The 19,270-nt window shown below is 43.3% G+C and overlaps 2 protein-coding genes across 2 annotated transcripts; both read left to right on the top strand.

The window, feature by feature from the left end:
* Positions 1–9,192: 9,192 nt before the first annotated feature.
* On the top strand, positions 9,193–11,022 carry LOC135483667 (uncharacterized). Its single transcript, XM_064764666.1, has 4 exons — positions 9,193–9,244; positions 9,433–9,702; positions 10,004–10,248; positions 10,387–11,022. Exons 2-4 carry the CDS (start codon positions 9,434–9,436, stop codon positions 10,578–10,580), a joined length of 708 nt encoding a protein of 235 aa, XP_064620736.1. The 5' UTR covers positions 9,193–9,244; position 9,433; the 3' UTR covers positions 10,581–11,022.
* A 1,391-nt stretch (positions 11,023–12,413) lies between these two features.
* On the top strand, positions 12,414–14,314 carry LOC135483666 (putative nuclease HARBI1). The gene is made up of 3 exons (XM_064764665.1): positions 12,414–12,649; positions 12,833–13,715; positions 14,225–14,314. Exons 1-2 carry the CDS (start codon positions 12,456–12,458, stop codon positions 13,701–13,703), a joined length of 1,065 nt encoding a protein of 354 aa, XP_064620735.1. The 5' UTR covers positions 12,414–12,455; the 3' UTR covers positions 13,704–13,715; positions 14,225–14,314.
* Positions 14,315–19,270: the final 4,956 nt, after the last annotated feature.

The following is a 19,270-nucleotide window of genomic DNA, read 5'->3' as shown; positions in this document are numbered from 1 at the left end:
CTGTGTGAGAGCTTTGAAAGTCACCAATGACGCACCTTTTTGACGTTGGACAACTTGTTATCGAATGTTTCTGAGAAAATGAGGATTTTGGACGGAAATTCATAAATGGAAGATTCCAAGAGAAGAAGACGTATTGTCGGGGGCTCTGCCATAATTTTACGTATCCTGATCATGATTGAAAGACGGCAAAGAGCACGTAAAGATGAGAAAAGAGTGTGGACAAGACCATGGAGAGACCAGCATAGGGCCTACCACTGTCTCCTGTCTACTGTCATCAAAACAGGCACAACTTTCCCATACTGCGATAAGTAAGTTGTTCCACTTCACTCAATAACCATTCCTTGCTGGAGGCTGCTATTTTGACTACATCACATGGCTTCAGGTAGATCATGTGATTTGTGGCCTATTTCTGATTGGATAAAACTCGACAACATCATTAGCATCTCGGCAACAAAATTGATTTTGTAAATTGTATTATTTCGACAACATTTGAGCAACATTTGGACAACATGTTATCGAATGTTTCCGAACTGTACACACTGCCAACATTTTCGATAAAGCTCTGTCATGTCTGTACTGTACACACTGACAACATTTTGGGAAACATGTTGGCCAACATGTTGTCCAGGTGCGACGTTATCGAAAATTTGGCCCTGCATACACATGACAACATTCGACAACATGTTGGGCAACTTGTTGTCGAATGTTTCCGAGAAATGAGGATTTTGGAGGGAATATTTTGGAGGGAAATTCATACATGTCATAAACAATGGAAGATTCCAAGAGAAGAAGATGTATTGTCGGTGGCTCTGCCATAATTTTACGTATCCTGATTGAAAGACGGCGAAGAAGACGTAAAGATGAGAAAAGAGTGTGGACAAGACCATGGATTTATGTGAGACACCAGCATGGGGCAAATTTTGTAGCTATTTCTAGAATAGCAGCTTTCTTTTTGTTCTTGTCTTTATATTCCCTGGATGTTACATCCCATAAACAGGCACAACTTTCCCATACTGCAATAAGTTGTTCAACTTCACTCAGTAACCATTCCCTGCTTGAGGCTGCCATTTTGACTACATCACATGGCTTAAGGTATATCAATATCATGTGATTTGTGGCATATTTCTGATTGGATAAAACTCGACAACATCATTAGCATCTCGGCAACAAAATTGATTTTGTATTATTTCGACAACGGCTAGGCTATGGCTCATGGGTTAGGTTTGGGTTAGGATTTAAGGCTAAAAGGGAAAATGACTGCCGTAAGAATAGCCACAGTGTTCATGAATTGAAAATCCAAGAGCAATTGTGAAAATGAGAGCGATTTGCAACATTTCTCAACTACAATAATTTTATATAAAACAGTGAGACAGGATGTACAGATTCATTTGAGGTCGGTTAAAACATTGTCCAAAACAATTCTGAGAAAAACTTTCGAAATGAAAGCGTCAATGGTGAAACAGTTCTCATCATCATCCATCCTGAAGAAAACTAGGCTATAGCCTAGGCCCATTAATTTATAAAAGATTTGTTACCAATTTGAAAAATATCGTTTGCTTATTAAGGGGGAAGGGGGACTATACATGTACCCCTTGTACAGTGAAAGAATAAGATAAATCACCAACGACCGTGATCCAAGACATGACTGATTCATTGTAATTTGTAACGTAGCCTACCTCCATGGCCAGTGCAACTGATAATGATATCAACTTGCACTCTTGCAGCTTGCAGCCCGTCCCAAACACCTATCCATACTTCAACACTTCCCTGCCATCTGCTTTTGGTACGCAAACATACATTGTTCACATGAGAAGACCTCTACATAGCGAGTCCTCCGCCAACAGCATTCAGTCTATCTAAATCCTACGTACGAATGGAACCAGGTGAAGTAGCTCCGACTAGTTTGACCGCTTCAAGATTTAGAGATACCTAATTGTTGGAGTACGTCACGTCATGTATGATGACTTGAGTCCCCTCTGTAGTCTGACGTCATTGTGGTCAGATGACGTCATCAGTGGGTTGGTTCCGCCAAAATGAGGTCGGGGGAGAAGTCCGCAGGGTATGGCGGAATTATCCGAAACTAAAGACTTGGCACTTGATTGGGAACATCGTTACAAAAATATGATCATGCCAATTCACCGCCTGAAAAACTACCTTTCGATGAGAATTTTCCTGCAAAATTTTGTATCATTTTGATAAGTACATGCACGTCTAGACCGGCCTGCCACGCCCACTTATTAGCTCACCATAGGGGCGTCTATACAGCAGCGTAATGTCCGTCGTCGTCACCGTCGTCTGTATCCTGTTTCAAAAAGAGTGGCACGTTTCTTAGGTGGCAGTACACGGTGCGGAGGACGGTGTCAAGGGCAGCGTCAAATAGGCTTCGGGCAACCGACACGAGGTAGTCGTTCAGTTCCTGCTGAGGCTTAATCATGCATCACAGGCACCATAATCTATACATTTCTGGGTTCGTAAGAATTCAGAGAAGAAGTCTACAGCATTTTCATTGTATTTAATTTATAAGTGCACCGAAAGGTGGCGCCACCTTTGACAACACTTGGATCCTGATGATAATTCGCTGATAAAAGTACATGACGACGCAAATACGACACAACACATATATTCTCGCCAACACAAGACACTCTGACGTCACATCAGGAAGCATAACATTAATCAAAATTTCTTTTCTTTCTTTATTTTTAAGTATACAAATATTAACGTGCGCACAACATAACCACTAAATGAATTGACAAAAGAAAGTGAAGCAGGCTAAAATTTCAAAACAGTAAACTTCTAAAAAACGTAACCTAAAATAAATAATCAATCACACAGCCCTTCAAAGCATTGTCTATTACACGCTTTAATCTCCACTAACACTTTGTCTATCTCAGTAGTCTTTAAGTTTTCCTGTTCTCAATCATGCAACAACTTATCAGCGGATGCGCCTTTCTTCGTCATACAGTTTGCAACCTGGTAATCTCCTGGGAGCCACCTCACAGTATTTATGTCCTTTCGTTCGATGCACTGCTTAAGGGCACTTATATCCAGGCGCAAACGCTTATCATCAACCAATTTCGTTGAACCCAACGACTCAACTACACTCTTGTTGTCAACAACTGCAATCAATTCGCATTCTAAGCTGTGTCCCAAAATACACATGCAACTGATCTCTGAGATATATATAGCGTCCTCGCACGCCTCTCGCAAACTTAGTGCTTCAGCAGTAATTGTAGATCTAACCACCCACCTGATTTAACTGCAATATGTCAACCACCTTAGCCTTGTTGAATTCTGTGCTGAGATCAATCATCTCGAATGCAAGATCATGCCTAGTGCCCTGAACAACCCAATTTAGGCGACCTACAACACTTCTGTACATTGTTTTATCCTTGCTGGTCAACTCATATGTAAATGCTGTGTCTTCAATACGACCCGCCAGGAAGCGCTCACGCAATATTTCCATCACCAACGTGTCAAATTCAAGGCAACCAGCATGGATGAAGTCATCAATGTGACTCCCTATAACACCTAGTAGCCGCCCATCTTTCATCAGGGTAAATAGAGCAGGGTCATGCACTGACTGCTGGCATCCGATCCCCAGAAGAGTATCCCTGACGCTATGATAAAATTGCCGAGCAGCATCGTTCAACCCGTACAGACAGTGCCTGAGCCGCCAAATTTTCCCTTCCGCACGAGCTTCTTTTGGGGGCTTTAGAAACACTTCCCTATCCAAAGCATTGCCTTGAAGAAACGTAGATTTGATGTCGGTCGTTTTAACAGCCCATTGGTTACTTGCAGCAACAGCAAGAATTACTCTCACTGATGACTCGCATTCACATTCTCAATGTTGTCCAGTTTGTGCCAAGTGTACACACTGTATAGTCCAGTGACCTTTCCAGCCCTACTTTTTACCGTAGCCATTGTCCAGTCATTCTCAGGTTTTTATCTTATATTGTATCCTCGAGTCCTTTTTCAGATTAGATTCACCATGCACGTGCAAACTTGGCTCGCCCATTGGAGCGTTCTGCATGGTATTGTCCACGTCAATGTTCTCCGAAACCACCGGTGTAGATTTCGCACATGCGGTTTCACCAGACGTGTGTTCTGCTAACACTCTCCGACTCTCTTGATTACCCATGTAACTTCCTATTAACCCCCTACCAGAATCGCATCCTGGATCGCTTGAAGCTTTCAATAACCGATTCGGCGACACCCTAACAAAAGTACCACCGTGCATGTCGCACAAACACTACACGGCCGTCCTGGAATACAACCTTCCCCGGTCCTATAGCCATCGTTTCTGGCCTTCTCTTTTGTAGAACACTCGATCGCCATTGCGATACACCTGCTCAGATGCACGGATTTTGTTTCGCAGAGCACGGCGAATTCTTTCCTCGGCTTCAGACTCGATGAAAGCCTGTCTGCTAGCATGAAGAGCGTTAAGGTGCTTTGCAAGAACCTCACTAATTGTAGCACCCTGCAACGAAGGAAGTTGTTCTGACATCACATTCGGCAAGTTTGGGTTTTTGCCGAAAACTAGCTGATAGCTACTATACCCGTGTCATATCTGAAGAGAATTGCGCGCCATATTCGCCAAGCTCAAGAGAACTTCTGCAGGCGTATCGGGGTACTGTTCAGTAAGTTTGAGTAATATATTGTCAGTCACACCATGGATACGTTCGCAGAGACCGTTCTGAAAAGGACTGTCCGCCGACGTCGTGCACACTTGGATGTTCAACACACTCGCAACCTCGCGGATTTCGTCGGCGCTGAATTCGCCACCGTTATCAGATAGTAATCCTCGCATTACACCGTAGCCGGCACCTACCCAGTGCGACATGATTTTGTCTATGACCTCATTCGATGTCTTTCTATCAATGAACACCGCGATAGTCATCCGGGACAACATGTCAACTAGATAGAGAATCCAACGATGCTTCCACTTTTTCAAGTCCATAGATACTTTCTCATTGAAGTCATGGGCCATAGGCATTGCGACCACGGGCCGCGACGGCGTTCGAGCATACACTTTGCACAAGTCACATTTTTCCCGTATTGCATCGAGTTGTTGCAGGAACTCGTCTTGCCATACCCCTGCGTCCTTGAGTAAACTAACCAGCTTCTGAGTAGGCGGATGTGCAAATTGACGATGCAGCTTTAAAAGGGCTTTAACCCTTTCCGCCTCGCCCAATTCACTCAACTTCACCGCGCATACACTTTCCACTGTACGGTCGCTCACATTGTCCATTGGAATGCAGTAGTGACCAGCGCTCATCAAGTCTAATGCCACTACAGTCCCCAGGATCTCCGCTTTATCATCCTCAAGGTTAAGTTTGACCTTGACTGCTTTCATTGTCACTGCAGACAACAAAAGGGTTATATCTGATTCCACAACGTCCGTTGCAATAGACACCTTTTTTCCAGCGAGTGTGTAACCGGGATTTCATACGCTCCTTTTGATTTCAGCACTTCGCCACCACCGAATTTGAAAGTCTTCAATCCGGGCCTCTTAATCATTTTTTTTCTCTCAACACTGTCCAAACACTCGAGGAAGGATCGCATCCAATCGACCCCGCACACTGCTGGTACACGCGCTATCCAACACGGCACAACACCGAGATTCCACGCCAAGACGCATAATGTCAGCCTCCTTATCACCCGTAAATAGCACTGCAGTATTCAATACTTCGTTTACCAACACACCACTGTTAAACGACCCTTTTCCTTGGTTCTCCCAACTATCACGACAGTTGGCGAGTAAATGTCGAAACGATCCACAGGCTCGACAAGTGATCGGTCGACCGTCTCTTCCCGTGGGGTTTACCTTTCGCTCGACCACCGCGTCACGTGTTGGCCCTCTGTTTCGAATATTGCGACCACGCCAGCCGCGAGATTTGTCAACTGGAACAACTCTGTATCCAGCCGCAACAAATGCGTCCTCATTCTCCGCAATAAATGTCGGTTCTATCTTTATTGCGTGTTCTGGCGATCAACGAATTGACAAGATGACGATAAGATAACTATGCCAGAGGTTAATTACTTTTGAAGAGGACTGTATATTTATATGGTACAAGCTATCATAAGATACCTACAATTCACACTACAGCTGGAAATGCTTCAGCCTAGAGCTGGCGGCTCCGTACTAGTTTTTTACACGATTGCGGTGTCTCTTCTCCGGCATCTACAGCAGGCTATCCTCCGTCTCGTGTTCGATTGCAGACTTCGGTCTTCTAGCCCGGAACGTCAGTAGAAGGGCGTAGTAGGTTATATATGATTGTCAATTTCTCTTTCCGCCAAGGGGAATATAATCGATACAAGTTTTTTCCGCTAAGGGAGATATAGTAAAATGCTTCTCACATACACAACTTACAACGTGCTACAACACAAAAAGTCTGTAATATTGACTCAGGCTGACTGACGCAACCCGACCGCTAGCTAGGACTATATAACTTGATTGACTTCGACTCTACCGGTTCTGCCCAGATGGCAACAGACTAGTCCTAACTAGCCGACAGGTCGTAACAATAAACTAGCCAGTAATTAAGAACTAGCATAACCCGCGCTCCGCGCGGAATGTTTGTAAACAGTTACATTGTCACCTGGGCATTGTCAAGACATTAAAAACAGTGATATGTGTTTTTACCTCGGAAATGATCACAGTATTTGTTGATAAACTATATTCTGTGTGACGGCGTCTTCGGCTAGGAATCCTTGTTTTGTGGTTGTATTGATTTGTACAGTAATGTCCTGAAAACGTCTAGCCCTCGAAAAAGCAACATATAGTTGTCCGTGACTGAAAACTGACTGCGGAAGGAAGATACCGAGCTTGTCAAAGGTTTGTCCTTGCGCTTTGTTTATTGTCATACAGTAACTGACCCTGAGTTGGAATTGAGTTCTTTCAAGAATGAAGGGCAAGTTCACATCCGAGGGAGCGATGTGCTCCAGCCGGCCTGGGTCAAATTCATCATCCCGTTTTATGGGGATGATTTATTTGTTTATGTAGCCGACTTCGTCATGTTTGTAAAAGGTAAAAGAGAGATAGATATGGGGTATTGTTGGAGCTTAGTTTTTAGCTTACCATTGCAAACTTTAGGTAAAAGAAGTCGAGATTTGAAGTCTAATCGGGAAAACAAAGAAACTTCGAGAGCACATGGGACTTGCCTCGAAAACTGACCCAACCCATGTCTTCTTTTTTCCAAGCACAAAATATAGTTATTTATCACCAGAAGTGAACTAAATATGCAAAATTTGTGGGCACATTGCTTCTCTCACGAAGTGTATTCTGTGTGACGGCGTCTTCGGCTAGGAATCCTTGTTTTGTGGTTGTATTGATTTGTACAGTAATGTCCTGAAAACGTCTAGCCCTCGAAAAAGCAACATATAGTTGTCCGTGACTGAAAACTGACTGCGGAAGGAAGATACCGAGCTTGTCAAAGGTTTGTCCTTGCGCTTTGTTTATTGTCATACAGTAACTGACCCTGAGTTGGAATTGAGTTCTTTCAAGAATGAAGGGCAAGTTCACATCCGAGGGAGCGATGTGCTCCAGCCGGCCTGGGTCAAATTCATCATCCCGTTTTATGGGGATGATTTATTTGTTTATGTAGCCGACTTCGTCATGTTTGTAAAAGGTAAAAGAGAGATAGATATGGGGTATTGTTGGAGCTTAGTTTTTAGCTTACCATTGCAAACTTTAGGTAAAAGAAGTCGAGATTTGAAGTCTAATCGGGAAAACAAAGAAACTTCGAGAGCACATGGGACTTGCCTCGAAAACTGACCCAACCCATGTCTTCTTTTTTCCAAGCACAAAATATAGTTATTTATCACCAGAAGTGAACTAAATATGCAAAATTTGTGGGCACATTGCTTCTCTCACGGTCTATTATGGAATGTTTCTGATAATCATGTGTTCAATTGTGCACAAATTGCTGTGTCTCAATTGGCACATCCATTGTCTTTGCGATCGCTCCACGGTCATTGCGGAATTCGTCCCTTGCAAATTGAAGAAACAACAGACATGGTTTGGGTTGTTTTTGGACAGTATTCTTTTACTTTTGCAAGGAATGCTGAATGAAACGCTATTAACTTACCTTGTTATTGTTTTAGTGCGCAGTACAGCACTTAATTATAGGCAAGGTTCATCTATGGAGAGGTAAAATCGCTGTAGTGAAGTATTCGATGGAAGACGCCGGATTCACTGTGAGGAGTGATGCCGGGTGGCACCGGAGAGTGACAAAGTGGACATGGTTTGGGTTATAAATAACTTTATTTTCCAATCAAAAACGGACATGGTTTGGGTTAATTTACTTTCATTTTCTTTCCATCATTTTGATCCGAAAATGACTAAAAACATGCATAAAGTACCACTTATCTGAGTTTTAACGAAAAACAAAGTGCGCAGGAAAGTCGTGATCCGTGAGACAAAGCTCCGAAAACTCCGTAATAAGATATTAGATATTATACCGCCACGGGTATTCTATAAACGGGAAGGGACGTCAACAGCAAGGTCTCGGCCTTCGCGATCTCAGCAGGGCAGACTCGTCCAACTCGTGAACACGGCTTCTGGCGTAAGCGGAGAGACAGTGATGGAATCACACCCACTGGCTTCTAACTCTATAACTATCAAACAGTCACCTGAAGTCAACATACACAGATTAAAACCGTGGTTTAACAATAATCATCTTTTTGGTCCCAAAATACAACTGGGTTTTTCATATACACTGTAATGGTATATTCCAGAAATCCGTTCACACGGTCTATAATAGAGAGTATTCGCACCCGCACGGTTAGCCAAACGACTACATTTAGGTCATCAAATATTGCGGTCTTATGACGTTTACACATACGGTTTGGAGAGATTATTATCCGTAGCTAGTTACAATACGTGAGTGAAAAACGGTTTGACAAAACAGCATGATTATCCAAAAAAAATCTTCCCACAATGATAGTTTTTCTTTTAAAATCATAAATGAACAAATATCTTTGCAATTTTTGTGAAACATTTCGTTTCTGGCATTTGTATCCATGTTTATTTCACTTTTAAATATCTTGTTTATAGCCGTCTATAAGTGCCTTTTTCATTGATGTCCAAGGCAGTCAAAAGAGGCATTTCGCAATTTAACTGATTACAAAATCAGCACTGTTAAGTCATCGACTTCTGTGCGGTCGTTACGTGTACACAGGCCCTTTAAGAGGCCTTTTGGCTAGCCGTCTGCATTTCACGCATAACAAGCTGGATATCCGCAAGGTGAATGGCGTTTAGCATGTTTGGTAAAATACACTACGGGTAGCTTGATTTTCTCTGGTGGTAGATCTCAGTGCCAGAAGTAGCTATTTGTTATTAATCCTTTGTTTCGGAAATAATTTCGTATTCTTTAAATGGAATTTTATGATTTTAAAAGAGGCCTGCATAAAACTTTCATGATTCTCTTTTAGCATGGCGACCGAAGGTGCAAGTACCAGCAAGTCAACAAACAAAAAAAACGCGCCTACTCGATTTTTCCCAGCACTTGACATTCTTCTTCTCAGAGAACTGGTTGCGGTACAACCAACAACTAAGCCACCGTGGGATGAAGTCCACCAACATGTGAACACAGCTTTGACGGAGGTGAAGCGCGACAGCTTTGTCACTCTCCGGGCATGCAAGGATAGGGTGAAAACTCTCCAAGAGGCTCATACGAAGGACGAGTTGAAATCTCTTAGAGCGTAAGTATATCTTAAACACTGAATCATTGCAGTGTAACACAAATGTGGCTAAGAGCGGCCCCATACACTCTGTGTCATTAGGCCCTTGGTGATTTTAAGTTACCAGGGAGATATCATTTTCTTGATGGAAAAATTGGTCCAAGTATATACATGTACTATGTGTTTTTCCATTGCTTTAGCACCAATTAAAACACTATTTTATAATTTATACTCCCAGTTTCTTTCTCGGCTGAAAATGCGTCACGCTGACCTTTGATCAGGACCTGCAATGTTACTCATCAACTTTTGTGTCACTTTTTAGGTCTGGGACAGATGAGGAATACGACGAGCGAGCCCAGCTGCTTACTGAGTTGGCCAGCCTTAGCGAGGAAAGGGCGGCCAAAAAGCAGGAAGAAAAACCCGATCTCAAGGAAGCCCAGGGACGACCAATACGCCAGGCTGCTATGGAGACGCTGAAAGTAAGAGACGATCCGGAAGAACACGCGGATGGTTTTGATCGTGAGTTGGACGGAGCTGATGAAAATCTCGAACATCATGGAAAGAAAGGTAAGAATAACTTTTTCTTCTTCACGAAAGTATGAAACTCGCTTTAATGGCAGCTACTGATTGACAATACGTACATTGTATTACATGTAACATAACCCGACTCTGCATTAAACGGCGGGTACACTATTCTTTTTGCAGCTGCGAATTGCACCACCAAGCCGGCAACGAAGAAGCGTCGAACTGATTCTGCAGAGTACGTGACGTATCTAAAAGATAAACTTTCCTTTGAAAAAGAGCGTTTCGAGGTAGAAAAGAAGGAAAGAGAGGCGAGGATCCAGAGGGATCAGCAAATGATGGAAATGATGATGGCGTTGGACAAAAACAAAAATTAGATGCTGCTCGCAACGATGTAAGATTTGACAAATAAATAATTACTCGCAGAATAAATTTGGACTTTTCGTCTGTAATTTGCACAATTCAAATATTTTCTCTACATTTACAACGCAAAGTTCAGGCTAAATAGTTCTCTAAAGTTGGAGGGTCCAGTTGAAAGTACTGACTCGTCTGATTGCCATAGACACATGTACGACAGTTGACCAGAATAGCACCTACCAAGTAATACTTGGCTACTGGAGACAACAGTACTTTTAAATTTTTCCTAAAGTCCAAAAACGCGTAGTTTTGCACCAAATTTCCGAACTCCCATTCCACGCATTGACGGACAGAGGACATTCTCCTGTTGAATTCTTCTTCTGCGGCACACAGGTTTGCTCCTCTGAATGGACTCGACAGATACCTTCGAATGGGATAAGCCGGATCGCCGTATATTGCAAATGGCAGGCCATTCCTATCAGTGAGATCTCTAGCCTCCATTTGCTCCATCAGTCCACTCATACGAAGCAAAGCGCAATCATGTCGACGCCCTTCCAGTGGACCATACAGATGCGTAATCAACCCGTTTGGTATGACTACTGACTGAAATTTAATCGCATGTATACGCTTATGCCCATTATAACACACGCGTTGATGGCGTGTTGGCCTGCATATAGGACGAACCGTGCCATCTACGAAACCTATGCAGTTCAGCAGCGGGGCACCCTTCGCGTGTATCTGGTCTGCATAGATTTGAAGTTGTGCGGGACCCAGCCATGGGTTGTCGAGAGTCCTCAAACGATGAGCATGAGTGTTGTACAGAAGGCTTATAGTCTCATTAATCACCATTGACATGGTAGATGCAGGTCGTCCAAAAAACCTTTCCAAATCGCTCAGTCTGTTCGGATACGAAAATCGCCTTAAAACCATACACAATGCATCGAGTCCGCTGCACGTGCACCTGTTTGTTACAGTAATCACATCAGGAAGTCCCAACAAGCGATACAGACGATACAGTTCTTCCTTCCTAAACCGAAAGTTGAACCATGACTGGTCATCAGTAAGCTCATCCAAATTAAACCTCGGCCATTGAGGGTCGTATGTAATCGCGCGTTCCTGTGGTCTATCGTGAAAAAGAATGTATAGAAGATCTTCATCCTCTTCCTCGACTGCCATTTGTAAAAGGTCCATGTTGAAAGTCTAGTGAGCGTCGACTGTTCACTTTACCACTTGTAGGTCTCCTCGGACATGACCCGTTCAAAGTTCAGAAAATAATTACCTAACCTGTCGAATGCCATTGACAAATTGAAGGTACCTGCCTTCTACAAGGGAAACTTACATAAACCTTGTCTATTAACTATCCGTAAAGGCTAACCGAATCTATCAGCGAAATCACGATAAATTAAACGTTGACCGTTTCACGGTTACGGATGACTAAATGTAGTCGTTAGGCCTAAATGTACTGGTGCGAATACTCTCTATTAACAGGTTTGGATATGTCCAATAACACCAATGGACTAAACACTATACGATTACGAGATTCATTCTAACCGAGACTCAACAACATTACTATTAGCACATTCATCGAAAATAAGCCTAAAAGAGTGGAGTGGAAAGTTTTCAGGTCGACCTGGGGCCACCGCATAGAAACTCCGCTAGTGACTATCGGTGTAGGTCGACAGTGAACGGAGCCTTAGCGGTGGTTCTATGCGGACATTCGTCGATAGAGAGCGCATCGAAACTCCGTCAGCTGGCGGCCCGCTACCAGTCCCGATAAGGGGCCGCATAGAAACTCCACTAGACTGTCGATAACGCTATCGACAGGCATATTTGCTGGAGGAACTCGGAGCACCTCTAGTGAGGCCGCTAGTGATTGTGCAGGGCCATTCGTCAACATGTGGCGCGTTGCGGCGGACGCATTTTTTGGAAATGGAGACAATGTGGAACAAACAAGAAATTTTCGGCAAAGAATTAATCCATTTGAGGATTTCGATGACGATAACTTTTTCAGAAAATATAGGTTCCCGAAGCCTATATTTACTGAACTGCTGGATATTCTCGAGCCGGCCCTTGAGCGAAATACACACAGGTACTAACAATAACTTCTATCCATGCATTAATTAGTATGATTACATGGAAGTGATGTTCAACCATCATGCATGTCGGCCTATGCTGTAAAAACCACAAAATTAATTTGGAATACAATACAGTCCCCCTTTTAATGTAGGCCTAGTTGATTAAGAATTGCATCTTTACTGCTATATCATTCCAGGTCCCACGTGTTGGATAGCTCGCTTCAGCTATGTACTGCCGTCCGATACTTCGCCCAAGGAGGGTTCCTGCCAATGGTAGGGGATGTGCACGGTATCGGTCCAAGAGTAACAAGCAAGTGCATTCACACCGTAGCTCAAGCCATTTGTGATCGTATGGACCGATTCATCCGATGGCCAACAGTCGACGAAATAGGCATAGCTAAGAGGCAATTCTATGAAAGATTTCAATTCCCGTGCATAGTCGGCCTCATCGATGGTAGCCAAGTACCTATTCAAGGTCCATTTCCACCTGCTAATGAAGCCGTGTACATTTGTAGGAAAGGATTCCACTCAATCAATGTTCAAATTGTTTGTGATATGAACTTGAATATCATTGATTTAGACGCAAGATGGCCCGGGTCAACCCACGACTCCTTCATTCTTCGCAATTCCCACATATGGGACATGTTCGAACAAGGGCGGGTTATTCCAAATACCTGGCTCCTCGGCGATAGTGGATATCCGCAGAAACCATGGCTCATGACACCATACCAGAATCCAGCAAATGATGCGCAGGAACGATATAACACGCAGCACAAGCACATTCGCTCCATCGTTGAACGGTGTAATGGGGTGTGGAAGATGAGATGGAGATGCCTTACCAAACCAAACATGTTTCAGCCGGCAAAAGCGTCGAAAATTATAGCAGCATGCGGTGCACTGCATAATTTTGCTGTTGCACATGGAATTCCCATAGGTGAAGAAATTGACGAGGATCTCATCAATCAGCAGCATGACGACCCGAATCATGATCCGGAACCCAACGTTGGGAATGATGGTGCTCGTGCACGTGAGGATCTTGTGCGCCGAGTTTTCACCCGCAGACAATAAACTGTTTTAATGGTAAGGGGCCATTCACAATTTTCAACATTTTCACACACATACACGGTGTGGAATACTTTTCCAGCCCCCCCCCGCCCCCTAAAAAAAACATTTTGACTGGCATATAAACATTTTATGAAGTGTACATTCGGAGCTTATTTACCCCCTCCCCTAAAGTGTACCACTTGACTTGTATGCTTGTGAACATTTTGACATTTGTGAACGGTCCCTATACTTATTAAATAAGGTAACAACGGGAATATTTCAATATGCCTCATTTTAAACTTCTACAGCTTTTCTTATTAGGCATAACCGGGCTAATCAAATGAAGGAAATGGCTGCCAAATGTTGGTGCCACTAGCACTCGGCGCAGGAACTAGGTCAGTGAATGTACCGGTTTCTGAAGACTGGTTCGGCGTGAAATGACGCCTTAGCTTTTCCTGGTAGTACCACATTTTCAGATGGTACATATCTTCCTGTATGTTTAGCTTCTTTTTCTCTACCTCTAACTTTTCCTTTTCAATCTCAAGCATCTTCTCATAGTATTGCGAAGAAGTCATTCCTTCCGTTCCCGAAGAAACTTTTGCTTTTTTTGGCATAGGCCGGGGCGTATCAGATCGAGAAGCTGGCGTGTCGGATCGAACCGATGACCTGTCTGATGGAGCATCTGCTGGCGTATCCGGTCGACTACGTGATTCATCCGCTGTACTGCTAATTGCAACCTGTCGGAATCCGGGCGTGAGGGCAGGCGCAGACTGAGCAAACGCAGCAGAGTTCGATGTAACACCGCCTGGGATTCCTGAAGCGAGAAAAGTATATGCAGAAGTAGGCCTATTGCCACACTGGGAAGTGATACCCAGCATCTTTTATTACATTTTTTGTTATCTAAAAATCCATGAGTGAAGTACACTCAGATCATATCCCTTTAAACATTTTGCATTTAGTGTATTTTGTGTGGATCAAAGACATTATAATCAGAATATTAAAAGGTGCTGAATTGGCTTAAACAAATCACATTAGTTTTCAGACGTCCTTTCAAAATCCGGATATATTCCCGCAATTTTTTGCGAAATACGCGTGCAATAAAGTATTAACGAAGCTATGGGTATACCGTTTCGCGTGTCTAGCATTAAACAAAGTGGGTATGGTTTTGCATTTCGACATTCCTTACCTGTAACCTGTTCTGGCTGAAGACAATGAAATATCATCCTTTCCTGTTCTGTCAGTATATCGATATCTTCCTCCTGCAACGCTGGACATTCTCCTCCTCCCGTTTTGCCCATCTCCGCTGCACGTTGCCGATGTCTTTTCGCCACCTTCCCTTACGTCGCGTTTCAATTTCCCCCATTTGTCAATGATGCTGTCCCAGGATCTTTCCGTCGGGCTAACCGCATTCACTGCGCTAATGATTTCTTCTTTTATTTTGTTTTTGTCTTTTTTGGACAATTCACTCGAGAAAGAGGCATCCAACTTTTCGTGATGCTTCGAAAATAAGCGGATGATAGTTTGCTTTTCTTCAACGCTGTAGTCGGCAGCTCTCGCTCTCTTCGTTTTAGTCTTCGAATGCTCTGCCATTTTTCGCCTTTACCATGTGAATAACACTAGGCCTACACCGCATGCACATAGCGAAATTGAAATCCGCGACCTATTACCGGACCTATTACGAAAATGCAGACAAGAGAAATGAAAAAATAACGCGTGAAATGCATGTGGGGCCCACGACGGCAGCCCGATACGCAAACTTCCGACAGCTTGTCGGCAGACTTCACTAGCGGGGTCCTATCGACGCTTCTATGCGGCCTCCAGAATTACCCCGCCACGGTATCGGCCGACAAGGTCCCGCTAGTGACCAGCGGGCCGTTCACTAGCGGAGTTTCTATGCGGCCGGCCCTGATCTACGCGAGCCTATTTTCGAAGCACCTGGTCCGCAAATACCAGAATGCACCTTCAAATATTAATACACCCCCCTTTCAGACCCCTTCTCAAACTATAGAAAACCATGTAACATCTATTAAATGCACAGATAGCTATACATAGCGAGAGGAAGACGCAAACTGGTGATACGTTACAAACACAGCACGATACACACGGTCAGTGCATCGGCCGTATACAAATGTACGTAAAGCGTGAAAGGCTTCACACCGGTAAACATTATGGCATTTTCCATTCTATCAGTACAGTACGGCGTAAATCAATCATAAAAACGTTACCACCATTTTAACCCTTCCTTTGAAAGTTCTAAAATGCCGATATGCCAATATGGTCGAACGTGCGGGTAAAGACAGTAATAAAAGTTTAGGCTATGTTCCAAACCTCGTAAAGCTTATGGACAAATATAATTGCCGTGAATATCTGACCGATTACTTTGAATCGGATACATGTAGCTTTCCAGATAAAGGAATCTGGAAAATTATAGTGAACGAAGCAACATTACTGTTTGAAAATAAACGATTTGTGTTAGACTGCCAAGAAAATGGCCATCAGAGAATACTGAACATTGAAAAGTCTCTAGACTTTCCGTCTATGCTCTGGATTTGTGCAAAGAACGATCCGAACTTAGCATCAAATTATGCCTTTCTGGCAAAGCTGTGTACACTGCGTGTCGAACCAACCGAAAAATCCTGCGAACAATGTAACAGCGTCTACACGGACCCTCAATTTCACTTTTTTGTCAATGCACTGCCTTTAGCAGTAACAGGGACCGGTTTTGGGACAGCATTGAGCAAAAATGCGACGTTAATGTTAGTAGCGAACTGTGGAATATGATGGACAGTGATTTGGTCGAAACATTGCTGGGGAGGCAAACAGATAGCCTCGATTTTGACGAAATGTCACAAGTTCTGGGTGATACTGCCGCCACCTGGCGGCCGTGAGGAAATGTTTAAGGCGAAATAGTTCAGAGACAACTTTACTTTAATTTCTTGATTTGTCTCGTGCAATTTTGATTTGTTGCTTGTTGTAAATAACTATACATTACTGTTGTTCTGTAATCTTCTAACAAGGAGGAAATAAAGAAATATATATATATATATTAGCGAGAGGAAGACGCAAACTGGTGATACGTTACAAACACAGCACGATACACACGGTCAGTGCATCGGCCGTATACAAATGTACGTAAAGCGTGAAAGGCTTCACACCGGTAAACATTATGGCATTTTCCATTCCATCAGTACAGTACGGCGTTAATCAATCATAAAAACGTTACCACCATTTTAACGCTGCTTCAAACCATTTCAACCATCTCGCTACGAACTTCTGGGCGTTGTCATCTATCGTGGGCGTACAGAACCGGCGGCGATCCTAACTCAATCGCGGACGGAGTCGAAGTGCTGTTTTACACACACATACACATGGGCTATACCCAAGTCTCGCCAACATCTCTCAAAGTCTCGATAAACAATTTTTTGGCGCGGAAATCACAATTACAACAATGGGGTCAAACCGGGTCAAGTGAGAAGTCAGCTGATCGCAATAACAAACGATCACTGATCGTCACAACATTGCGGGGTGTCTACTCTCGCCACAACCGGTCTCTTTTCCCTTGGATTTCTTAAGGGACTTTTTCGCTTGATCATAGAGTGTTTTCTTCTTACTGTCATCCATACCGGTGAGAACGAGCAATTTCTCATCGGCTGTTATTTTCGCACGTTTCAAGAGTTGGAATGCCAGAATTTCCGGAGGCAACGTCATACTTTCTTTATAATTCGGTTGTATTTCTGATCAAACTTAGTAATAAAGTCTGAAATGGCCTGATCGTCTAACCACACGTAATCATCAAAATCCTCAAACTTCTCTAGGCAGTCGGCCAGATCGTCTTTCCCCAGTTTTTCATCAAAGAATGGCAATAGCTTTTTTAGACCGTCTTTACTCCCTAAATCATCAAGCGACAATTCTTCAAATACACGTTGCCGAATAGCGGTGTAGTCATTTTCCGGCAAAGAAAGAGCGACCGCTGTGCCCTGCTTTTCTTCGGTCAATGACGTAACTTTTTGCCATGCTTGGAGTTCTATTTTATATTGTTCATACGTTTTGCTCGAATAATCCGGCGGGTTCACAGAGTCGCTAAAAGAGGGCTCTACAAGAATTCTGTTCAACTGCTCAATACTGTCCATACGCCGTTTTTAATACACATATCTCGGACGACTTCGACTCCTTTCTCGGACACTACGCCTTCACACACAAATACACAGTCAAAATTAAATGTCAGTTTTCACCTCATTGACCGCTTCAAACACTTGTTTCGCTTTGCATACACACTACGCCACACCGTCAAATTGTTCTTTGCTGCTGCTACCATTGATAATTCGCTGATAAAAGTACATGACGACGCAAATACGACACAACACATTTATTCTCGCCAACACAAGACACTCTGAGGTCACATCAGGAAGCATACAGTACATTAAACATTAATACCTGAAAATGGTAAATAATTGACCAAGAAGTGGCATGTTGTGTGCAATCTTCAAACGGGCCTCAATCGGTTCAAATGAATGATTTGGGAATGACGTACCACCGGCGGATAGCCAAATGCATCTGGTTTCTTTATTTGATGTGAAAACATAGGGTCATCTCGTACAAAATAGCCAAAGATCCCTCTGCACATGAGAAGTAAGACCAGGGCGTCAAAGTAAATAGTATTTGGAACAGGATGGACCCATTCAAGAACATGGAAACGGCCTGCGTCTTAAGAACTACATTTCTCGGGGGGGGGGGGGACAAAACGGACCCCGTCACCACTATGTAGTGCCACCTTAATTGGTTTATGATGTTCAATAATGCCCCTTTAGGCGACAGATACAGAAACTAGAGGTGATTACAAACACAATGGTGTGTCACATTATGGGTTAATGTTAAAAGGCTTGGTTCCAGTGGCCATTTGAGAATTGAAGGCAAACTCACCACGGTGAGCTTTTCACCAAACCTTCCCATAAGGCGATTTCAAGCAAAAATGCAGAATCGGGCATAGTTAATTTAAGTTGCCCTGGTGACATGCCAATATTCCCCAATGGTGTTAAAATGGGTACCAGAGAGTTGCTGGTGGCCTTCCAATGGCATATGATCATTTTAAAGGTGATTCAGAACAATGCAGAGTTTGACCTATTAATGGGTTGATAATGTTCAATAATGCCCCTTTAGGCGACAGATACAGAAACTAGAGGTGAATACAAACACAATGGTGTGTCACATTATGGGTTAATGTGAAAAGGCTTGGTTCCAGTGGCCATTTGAGAATTGAAGGCAAATACACCACGGTGAACTTTTCACCAACCTTCCCATGAGGTGATTTCAAGCCAAAATGCAGATTCGGGCATGGTGCATTCAAGTTGCCCTGGTGAATTGTCAGTATTCCCCAATGGTGTTAAAATGGGTACAGAGAGTTGCTAGTGTATGGGCGGTTATTACCGCAAATAAAGACAAACCAAAGCAAAGACACTTGTGTAGCATATCAAGGACACGTAGATTGATACTCCTGGGCGGTTATTACCGCAAATAAAGACAAACCAAAGCAAAGACACTTGTGTAGCATATCAAGGACACGTAGATTGATACTCCTATTTGTGCCACATCAA

This window comes from Lineus longissimus, chromosome 2, assembly GCF_910592395.1.
Source record: "Lineus longissimus chromosome 2, tnLinLong1.2, whole genome shotgun sequence".
Classification (NCBI taxonomy): domain Eukaryota; kingdom Metazoa; phylum Nemertea; class Pilidiophora; order Heteronemertea; family Lineidae; genus Lineus; species Lineus longissimus.
This window is presented reverse-complemented; position numbering and strand designations above follow the sequence as displayed.